We start from the raw sequence: 10762 nt of genomic DNA on the forward strand, positions 1-10762 counted from the left end.
ACAGGGAAGCGGATTGCGAATATCAGATAAGATGAGAGAGATTTCCCATGGAGAATCAAAATTAGAGCATATAATATCTTTTTTTGCTAGAGCATATGATAGAATTTTAACAAAAAAAGAAAAAGAAAAAAGAGAGCATATGATAGAATCTATGACCATGTTATGTGATACAAATGGCTGCTCATGAGATTCATGAGACATCTCTCACATGTGGAATCCACACGTTGTGAGAGGGAAGTCTTGTAAAACGATCCTAGAAAAATTTTCTTTTGGTGTAGGATCTTCCTATTAACAATAATAAAAACCCACAGTAAATAGACCATAAATGTTTATTGTCATATATTCTTCAACGCAACCCCTTCTGGTGAGGGATCATCGCTTTATTAACATTAATAAAGCCCCAAAATTATTATGTTGGATTGTAAGGAATTATCTGCATAATTGTTACATATTCTTCAAAGCCTTGCATTGCGGAGCTGTTGCTTCAACAGTGGCCGGATATATTCATGGTAGCCATCAGGCACAACTGAGTCATTCAAAGGATCCTTCCATGCCTCCTCATAGAGTTTTGGATACACATTACCATCGTATCGTCCCAGAACCGAACCAAGGTAGTGGTCAGTGTAATTAAATGCATCAACAAGGGCAACTGCATTCGGACGAACCTAAGAATCCATGTATTTAGTAATTAGATCAGTTGTTTTATGTCATTAAGAGGCTAATAATGAGAAAGAATTGTTTGGGAAAAACCTGGGAATACAGAGATCTTAGTTGATCATTTGCAAGAGAAGCTTGCTTGGAAGTGATGCTGCCAGTGGAGAGGAAATCACCTTGATGTTTGTGAAGAAGAGACAAAGCATATATGTTGCATAGAATCTCTAACTGTTCTTTCACCCCCTTTCCAGGTATGTCTTGTTGCAGTTTCTCAATGAACCTGAAGTTGAAGATAGAAAAGAATCACAATTAGAATTTTAATTCAGCATTCACCATTTTTTCTATTACCAGCAACCAAAAAAATACTGAATTATTTTATTTTCGTCTCTTGAGAGGGACAGCACATCATGGTACACAGTGGTGCTGCCATTTCAATGGAAAAGCAGTCAACATAAAAATATTCATCCATTCTACATCAATAAAATGATAGAGCATATCCTTTAATTATGTGATGCAGTTGTACATTAACAATGTGAAACAGTCACAAGGTTGCTTAAGGCTAAACCTCAGTCTCAAGAGGATTCCAAGATTGCATTATACAGGATGTTTGACAAGAGAGGCACCGCAAGGAGCCAAGTCCAATAAACTTTCAGTTGACAGGATAATGTGGAAGAAACTTACTTGGAAACAACAATTAATTGGCAATGAGCAACAGATGCCTCGGTTAAGTTAGCGGAGAGTTCAGCAAAGCCTGAAGTGAAAACAAGAGTAAGTAGAAGCACATCTAGATTATATATATATTATGCTATATAAAGCTCTCTAATTTTAGTCAGAAGAAGTCTTGGTTCTGAACTTGAATTTTAGTCTGAAGAAACCTCAGTTCCAAACTTCGACAGATGACATAAAAACACAAACAAGAAGTTCAAGCCACCAAGGATATATTTTATGCAATGACTTGTTGATATTCAACCCATCCAAGCAATAAGATTATGTTGGCCACAAATTATATATATGGTCAAATAACAAATCAGAGAGAGAGAGAGATACATCTAGTATATACTTTAATCAATGCAGAATTAGGCATACCCTCTTCTTGATTTGCAAACTTGGCAAGGTTTTGAGCACAGGCAACAGACATTCTAGCAGACCTAGCTTCAAATGCCTCCAGTATTACACTGGGCTTTAACCAATCCTCAGCTGCAGGCCATTAAAAGGATACAGATTACCAATCTATGCAAGAATAAACACTCTACCCAGCAGCATAAAAAATGTATTACCTCGTTGAGCATCGCAGCGGGATTGCATCAAATGTTCCACTCTCCCCATATAACCTGTTGTCCCAACAGGCTTCTTCCCAGACCCAAGCTGAGAAACAGTCTTCATAAGAAATCTTGCAACCTACAAGAGGATTTTTTTAGTAGAATGTCAGAACACAGTTTGAACTTTGACGAGCATAGTGCTAGCAATTGCATATGTTGGTCTGACAGTGACAAACCCAAAGTGACATCCAGTAACCTACCTAGTCAATGCTGTACATCAGATTTATAGTATGGTTCTCCACCAATATACAGATGAGATAAATACAGCCTGCAGAGATGGCAGCCATCTCCACAAATGCAACATAAAATAGATAAGAAAATGATCCTAAAACCAATACTCTAACATCATTATGGCAAGTGGCAAAAACTTTCGTTTTCTCTAAACCTTACATCCCCTTTCTGGAAAGATTTGTAAGTTCAAAGATATAACATAAATATGCAGTAGAACCACTTAATTCAATGAGGTGCACAAACATCACTATATTCCATTAGCCAAGATAGAAGTACCCAATCTCTTTCAGAAATGAATAAAAACATACATTTGTGACGAAATACTCCGAAGAAAAGAGCTTAGAAATTATATGCATGACAAAAGCAATATTTGAGTTGGACAGATCAAAACCTTAACCAAAATGCTAAGTAAGGTGGCGTTTGGGTATTGCGTTTAACACATTTGCATTTTCTGCGTTTTTTTTTTTAGGATGCGCATCTGGCACTGTTCATTGTCCATGAACAGTGATTTTAGGCTTATAAACAGTGCCAAATGCGTGAACAGTAACTTTATTTATTTTTTTTTTATTGTTTTTAGTTTTCAATTTTCAGCAAAATAAGCGATATTCAAACAGACCCTAAGAGTAAAGAACTTGATATCCCTAAATGAAGCCCACAAATTGAATTTTGGAAAGGCCAACCAAATTTGTCTTCTGCTTGGGTAGATTATGCTCATATGAGACAAGACTAAATTAAACAAGACAACTATAAAACATCAAATTACATCTAAAAGCCTTTATTAACAAGTAACCAACCCAGCCAATGATATTCTAAGCCACATTTTGAAAGTTCTAACTCATACTGCAATATTCAAAGAGAAATCTTCTTCAATGCCAATGCAAACCAACAGCAGACTTCCAATATATATATATATATATATATACATGTAAATTAAATGGAAAAAAAGAAAAGAAAAGAAAAGAAATAACAATTCTTTTTGACATACCTGTAAAAGTAGAACAACGTTGTCTCCTTCATATGTACAGGCAGGGACGTAAACTGCAAATAACTCTGGTAGCCCACTGCTACAAAGGTAACCATGGCCACCACATAATTTCCGGCATTCTTCAATTGCATCCTGCAACCCAAGTCAATTAGAAGCATCACAACTGGTCAGTGATATATGCATCTGATAAACAAATATTATGAAATATAATGCAATCACTTCTTAATAAAACACATGCGTGTGCACATGAGGGCAATGCCACAATGATTGCCTATTCAAAGACATGACATATAAACCAATCCAATTTACAACAATGGCTGACAACTAGATAAAAATAAATGAAAACTAACAGAACATTCTGCATTGCAATTTGATAGTCACAATAATGGGGGAAGGGGGGATTTAAATCCTAGACCAAAAACACCAAGAGGTGCCAGTTGAGAAGGTATTAGTTGAGCTACAAGGCATTGCAATAATAATCAAATAAGGGCTTTCAGGTGATTTGATTGCAATTGCGCTTGAAAAATACAATACTTATCACATGCCAAACCTTGTACATTCACGTAATTCACTATCTGACTTTCAATTTTCAATATCAAGCACTTCGGTAGATTTTTATGCATTAGAGATCATGGTCTTCAGTATTTGGCTCAGGACCGATAGTTTAAATTCATTACCAAGTTAGTATTACTTGGCTCATCAAATCTGTGAGACATAGTTTGGCTTAAAAGAACAAGTACCAAGATTGACCTCAAACTCCAGCACAACCATCCCTTTTACAGCTTTGCTCATCAAACCTCACTAAGCCTGGTAATCATTGTGGGCGATTGTGTGTGTATGTGCAAACGTGTTTGAGAGAAATGTAACTAACACCGAGTCAAAGCTGATTGATATATTTAAGAAAAGCAAGGTACTGGAGATTAGTAATATTCACATACAGCAGTTGCAGAAGTAGTCAAAGACTTCAAACCCGCAGTACATGCATGAGCCTCGGGTAATGTTGAGAAATCATTGGCTTGCAATCTTTGGGTCACATCCGTATAAAGCCATTTTAACCACTCACCAACAAATCTGAATGCATAAGCAGAAGCCAGCAAAGGAAAGAGTCTATTCTGTTGTGTTTTGTAATCAATCACCTAAAAACAAAAGAGGCAAACGCATAAGAGACATTTTTTTAAGAAAAGAAGCAAATCAATGTATAGTAACTCATCCACAGGGAATTGAATAAGCATTTTTCAAGACTCTAACCTTAAATTTTAAATAAATAAAAATAAGTATATCCTGGCTAACGTAGCATCATTCTGAGCAGTCAGCAATGGGCAATGATTTATCTACCCAGACCAGCTTGAGTTGGATGATGAGTGTGTATAACTTGCTAATTATATATATATATATATATATATATATAAAATATGTTAAAAAAAATACTCATGTGACAAGAACATATCCTATGCAGCACTCTAAATTACTCAAATCTATTACACATATTTGCATCTGAGAGATTAAACTGAACACAACAAAGTATCATAACCTTCTATCAAGAGCAAGTTAACTTGGGACATTTTCTGTCAACAGCATGTTTCCATATAGTACGAATATTCATAATTTTGAAATAAAAAATGGATTAACCTACCTGAGTCTCAACACCATCGTTATTTGAACCAAATTGTCTACGAACAGCACTATACCGAGTAGCAATACAAACTGCCCTTGATAAAGCACAGGAAGCATCAGATACAATTGTTTGTCGCACATATACCATGGTACCATAAACAAGCTGCCGCGGAACATTGGATTGAACAAATTTCCCTTCCCTTGTAACCTGTGAAACCCTGGCAGATTTGAACAAGCTTCAGAACAGCAATCCTATCCTTGCAAATTGACAAGTACTCTCGAAAGTATAAAATTTAATTGCATTGGGCAGTGGGATTTAGCTAGTGAGGTAAATCATTGCTGATCTTCTCAAAGTCCCTCCCCCCTCTCTACCCAAGCACAATGTTCATGCCACAACACCCAAACCATGAGTAAAATAGTTGGAACCCATTATGAGGACTCAATAGAGTATTTACCCAATGCTCATTTGAGATTAATAAATTTAAATATCTAGGAGAGAGGAAAGAGAATGAAAGCAAGACAGCAAATAGAGAGAAGCTATATAAAACAAACCTCATCAACATTTGATCCCTTGGGATGCGAACATGATCAAATTGTAATACACCATTGTCCATGGTGTTGTATGCTCCATTTCCAAATTTCATTCCAATATCACCAACTGTTATGCCCGGAAGAGGTGAGTGATCATCCAAACTCCGCAACTGAACAATGAAACCTAAAAGTGGGAATATTCCACACTTATCACAGAAGAAAAAAAAAATCCCAAACGAGAAAATTTTAATGGGTTTGGAAGGTACCATTCACACCGTAGTCTTTGCCATCAGTGATTAGTCGTGCATAAACAACAGCATGTGTGGAAACTTTACCCAATCCACCAGGCCACCACTATTCACAAAAGTGGAGGTTGAATGGTAAGAACTTTGTATAACAAGTTCAGTCATAGAGACAAAAAATACATAACAATATCTCTTTTTCAAGTACCCTGTCAAAGCATTATACTACACATAGCAGATGCATAGATAAAGAGACAAAAGCCTTCATTGGTTATGCTTAAGAATATTGTTACAGGAAAAACAAAAAAACAAAGGCAGGACTCTAGGAGCAGTTCTCCAATACTGATATATGATTAATTCTAAAAAGATCAGGTTGCTCATTGCACATTGCACATTATACTCACTTTGCTTGAAGTCAATGTAGGACTGTGAATAATGAACTCGTCTGTTTGGGGATCAAATGTTGCAGTTGTTTCAAGCCCTTGAATATTGGAACCATGACCAAGTTCAGTTTGTGCGTAGCAACCAATAATTTGCATCTTGTATGCCAATGGCAACCACTTCTGTTGCTGCTCGTCAGTGCCTTGCCCTTTAATAGCTGGTATAAACATGCCCTGTAGAGAAAATATATAAATTAAGCTTGTATTGCAAACCAAGAAGCTCATATTTGTATAAGATCATCCTGGAAGCAAACATGAATTGACTTTGGAACATACAAAATTCAAAGAACAAAAATTACAACCAATTTTAATATGTCAGTGAACTATCTTCCCACATATAATTTAACGTTCCTCATAGATTTAACTAACTATTGGAACATGGTAAACTATAAATACAATACAATCAAGACAACGAATAGAACATACCCAGTGAAGATCTGTGAAAGCAGGTTCGTCCACATAAAACCTTAACCTGGATGCCTCTTCGTCTGTAATAATAACACTTTCCAATATGAATTACAAACAAAACTTGTAAAGGTATTCACTCATTGTCAAATGTAAATAAATTATAAATTTTTTTTTAAAAAAAAAATAGGGAACAGAAGGAAATAACAATAATGCATCAATAATCAAGTGAGGACATACCAGTGAGACGAAGCTCAATTATCCGTTTCCACGCATGAGCTGCTTTTCTCAGAGTATTTTTGAATAACTCCTTTCTACCAAGCATAGCCCTGTTATCCTTTCGAAAGGCCTAAAAGGAAAAGAATTATCAGATTCACATTTTCAAGAAAATATTCTTTTTATTAAAAAAATTACCATTACTTTCTGTATTTTGTAATTAATTTTTTATTCCACACCCCATTAAACAGAGCCAATGCACAAAATCCTGAAAGCTTTCAATAAAATCTTTTAAAAAAATAAAATAAAATAATTGAGCAACCAATCATTCCTCATTACTGTTTAGTTTGATTACATTGGCCCGCATAGAAAAAGCTCTGCCCCCTAATTCTTTCTGGTCCATCCGTGTTTGGTTGAAGAAAACTTATAGGAAAAACAAATTAAAGCAGCTGACCTTAAATTCCAAGCTACACCCTTTTTTTTTCCTTTGAACAACCATTTCCCATCAACCAAACGGAGCATTAGAAACACAAGAATACTGATCCAATTAAGAAAAACCAAACAAGAAGTTCACAAATTGACAATAGCAAATATCGGATCCACACAACCTAGATACATTACACAATCACCATAACAATTCAAACGATTTGGTTTCCCGGTAGCTCACAGTTCTTTTTTTCCTTCAATTTTTCTCATAAAAGTTAAGAGCAAATAAATCGACAAAAAAAAAAAAAAAAGCATGATTACGTTAGAACCAAAACAAGCACAACTTTCCTACACTTTCTAGGTTGTGCTTGTTACACTTTCTCAGGATCCAAACAAAGTCAAACGAATAATTTTTCAGGAAAAAAAAAAAAAGTGAAGAAAAATGACCGGATCGCTGGCGACGAGGCGAGAAATTCGATCGGAAATCTCGAAGGCGTGGCGAGAGCCAGCCCAGACGATCTTCATATCATCGACACCGAACTGAGCTTTGCTCCTCTCGCTCGCTAGATGATCAACTCTCGCCATTTCCTACAAACACTCAACAAAAGCCCTAACGGAAGCGAAACACCAATTATCTAATCTCACAGAGAAAGAGAGAGAGAGAAATCAATTTCACTACAAATTTCTTTCTTTCTTTCTTTGAATGCGCCTTTGATTGGTGTTTTTTGTGTGGGGCTAAAAATAATGTAACAAGCAACAAGTTGACATGCTCCCTTTTTTATATAAAGATAGTACAGTGCAGGATAAGGATCAGTGTTCCTCGTAATTGGCAACTTGGCATTGTGTTTCCAATTACGATTTTCCATGCTTTTTTTATTTTTTTATTTTCATGTTGTGTTTCCAAATTTGATTCAACGCGTGCTTTGACTTGGCTTCTGGTTTTTTTTATTTTTCATTTTACAGTATTTCGAAACGGCACGTGGGTTTATATGATTTGGAGTCAAATTTTGAACTGCACAACTTTTAGACATTAAAAAAACAAAATAGGCAATTTTCTTATTTATGGGATGGTCGGAAGCAAGCAAACAAAAATAGGATAAGGATTTTGGGTGTGGATATAGTCGTCTACTATTTCACGCAATTTTCGTTGTTAAGACTTGAAAACAGACAAGAGTATGCTGCCGTCCCGGGTTGGATCGATTCTACCGGCCATAGCCGATTGTTTCAGACTCACAGGAATTGAAATGGTTTTTTTTTTTTTTTTTTTTGGTAGTATCAACTAATTGGTATATCCGTATCAATGGACAGTATATGCGTGTGCTCATTGGCACCTCCTAATTGGGTAAATTTTTAATATAAATTATTGACTTGTTTTTAATTAGATTTTTGTGAGTATACTTTCTCTTTAAATCATTTTGGATAGTAACAAGTAGTTAGGTACACAATGAATTACTCAGCTACTATCTACATCACATTGAGCAATAATTTCTCCTTTTTAACAAGTTTACACATAGATAACAATCTAACATGTATGCACTAGTAACTCATATCACATTGAGTAATTTTTCTAATTTTTTTTTCATTTATTTTTAATTTTCTTTTCGTGTTAGACCGTTAAACTATAATAGGTTCACATAAGACAATCATATCTAAATTGATAGAAAGTTATGCCACGTCACATTCTAACTTTTATATATATATATATATATATATATTAACTGAAACTTATATATTTTTTAACTAGTCATTCTCTTGTGCAATTTATGTGAAAGTTAAATAAACTATTATTTGTTTCTCTATTTTATTTGTTGTCTAAATATAAAATTAAATAATTATATTAGTTATTGATAGGTCATTATGGTAGTTATTAATAATTTTATTTTTATTTTTAATTTGTGGCAAGATTAAAATGGAGGGTTTAAATATAAAATAAATTTTAAACTCAATTGTGGTGGTTATTAATTGCCTAAATATGAAATTTAAAAAGTATGGTGTTTATTAATAGTCTCTTTTTTTTTTTTTTTTTTGTCAAAATATGAAATTTGAAAAGTATGGTAGTTATTAATAGGTGACTATGATAGTTATTAATAGTCCTTTTATTTTAATTGCGGCTTCTAATGGACGGTTTAAATATCAAATAAAATTTAAACTCAATTAAATATAGTGTGTGTATATATTAGAATAATGCCATGTAAAATTATGAGTCCTCAAAAGTTTATGTGACAATATTATGAAGTCAATCAAGTGTCAAGTGAGGCCTTAATTTTTATTTTATATTTAAATCATCCATTAGAAATAGAATATTGTCATGTCACATTTTCTTTAAACGGCAGATATACAAATATAATCATGTAAATGCTTATTAATAACTATCATAATTTTCAAATTTAATGGTTAGAAAAAACAAAAACAAAAATAGAGGAAATCATATTTTGTTAAAATTTCATGTGCATAGTTATTAATTTGTGCAATTCATGTGAAAGTTGAAGAAAATATGATTTTCTCTATTTTTTTCTAACTATTAGATATGATAATTATGATAGTTATTAATAAGCATGTACATGATTATATTTTAATATCTGTGATGTGCTAAGAGAAGTACTACGTTCACAACAAATCATGGGTGATAAGTTGTTACTGATTTCAATTTAAACCTACCCCTGAAATTACTTTTTTACCACCGATAACAACCCTAACAACCTGTCACTTATAATTTGTTGTGAAAATGTTGTAAACATAACATTTCTTGATGTGGCAATATTCTGGTGGATGGTTTAGATATAAAATAAAATTTAAACTCAATTAAAACATGCATATTAGAATAATGACGTGCAAAACTGTGAGGCCTCAAAATCTTATGTGGCAAAATATTATGAGTTCAATAAAAAATCAAGCATCTTTACTTTTTATATTATTTTATTTTATTTATTTCAGAATCACAATCTTTGGTTGAATATATATTATAGATTGTAGATTTTTTTTAAAATCATTTTAGACTTTGACTCATTGAGTAACTTTTTCGTATTCAATAGTACCTCATGTTATATAGAGAAGTAACTTAAAGAATTCCTAGTATTATAATAGAGTGTGTCGATTCCGATGGTATACGTGCCATGTAGCATGCTAACCCATTTCTTTTATTTATTAAAAAAAAAAAAAAAAAAAAAAAAAAAAAAAAAAACTGAACTATTTTAGTTACTTTGGATTGAGAAATTATCATAACTTTATACATGGTTTCAAAAACTAAACTGGTTAAAGAACTGGAAAATGATATAGTTCTCAGCTTTTGCCAGATTTGACATTTTGAACGAGCCAAATTATCTGATTCCCAGTTGAACCGACTGAGCCAATCTAGTTTTTAAAAACCATTACTTTACCACATCCATCGATTTTGTGTACCTTGTAATCAAAACTAATTGTAAATATAAGGCCATTGAACATATCAATGGGCAATTAGGGTGGTCGGTTTGGTTAGGGCTATGTTTGTCCTTTATGTTTTAGGTCTATATTTTTAAGCCATTAATATTCTACAACCCTTTAAAAAAAATCCCAACTATTACTCAATCCCAATTTAATAGTTTAAAAGTTTTATAAGCCTAGTGATTTCGTGGAGGGGTGGGGGGTGGGGGATGGGGAGGCCCAACTTGGAATTACAAATCTTTTCCAAACCAAAAAAACAACCTGGAATTTTGGCCAAAA

The 10762-nt window shown here is 33.7% G+C and overlaps 1 protein-coding gene across 1 annotated transcript; it reads right to left on the reverse strand.

Annotated features, from left to right (window-relative positions):
* Positions 1 to 119: 119 nt before the first annotated feature.
* On the reverse strand, positions 120 to 7818 carry LOC126710280 (peroxisomal acyl-coenzyme A oxidase 1-like). Its single transcript, XM_050410668.1, has 14 exons — positions 7511 to 7818; positions 6662 to 6770; positions 6443 to 6504; positions 5981 to 6190; positions 5601 to 5688; positions 5356 to 5518; positions 4823 to 5021; positions 4128 to 4325; positions 3190 to 3321; positions 1932 to 2052; positions 1741 to 1851; positions 1336 to 1405; positions 751 to 934; positions 120 to 665 (listed from the first exon to the last, which is right to left on the reverse strand). Exons 1-14 carry the CDS (start codon positions 7646 to 7648, stop codon positions 456 to 458), a joined length of 1995 nt encoding a protein of 664 aa, XP_050266625.1. The 5' UTR covers positions 7649 to 7818; the 3' UTR covers positions 120 to 455.
* Between the last annotated feature and the right edge of the window lie 2944 nt (positions 7819 to 10762).

The sequence above is a fragment of the Quercus robur genome, chromosome 12 (genome assembly GCF_932294415.1).
Source record: "Quercus robur chromosome 12, dhQueRobu3.1, whole genome shotgun sequence".
In the NCBI taxonomy this organism is placed as follows: Eukaryota; Viridiplantae; Streptophyta; class Magnoliopsida; order Fagales; family Fagaceae; genus Quercus; species Quercus robur.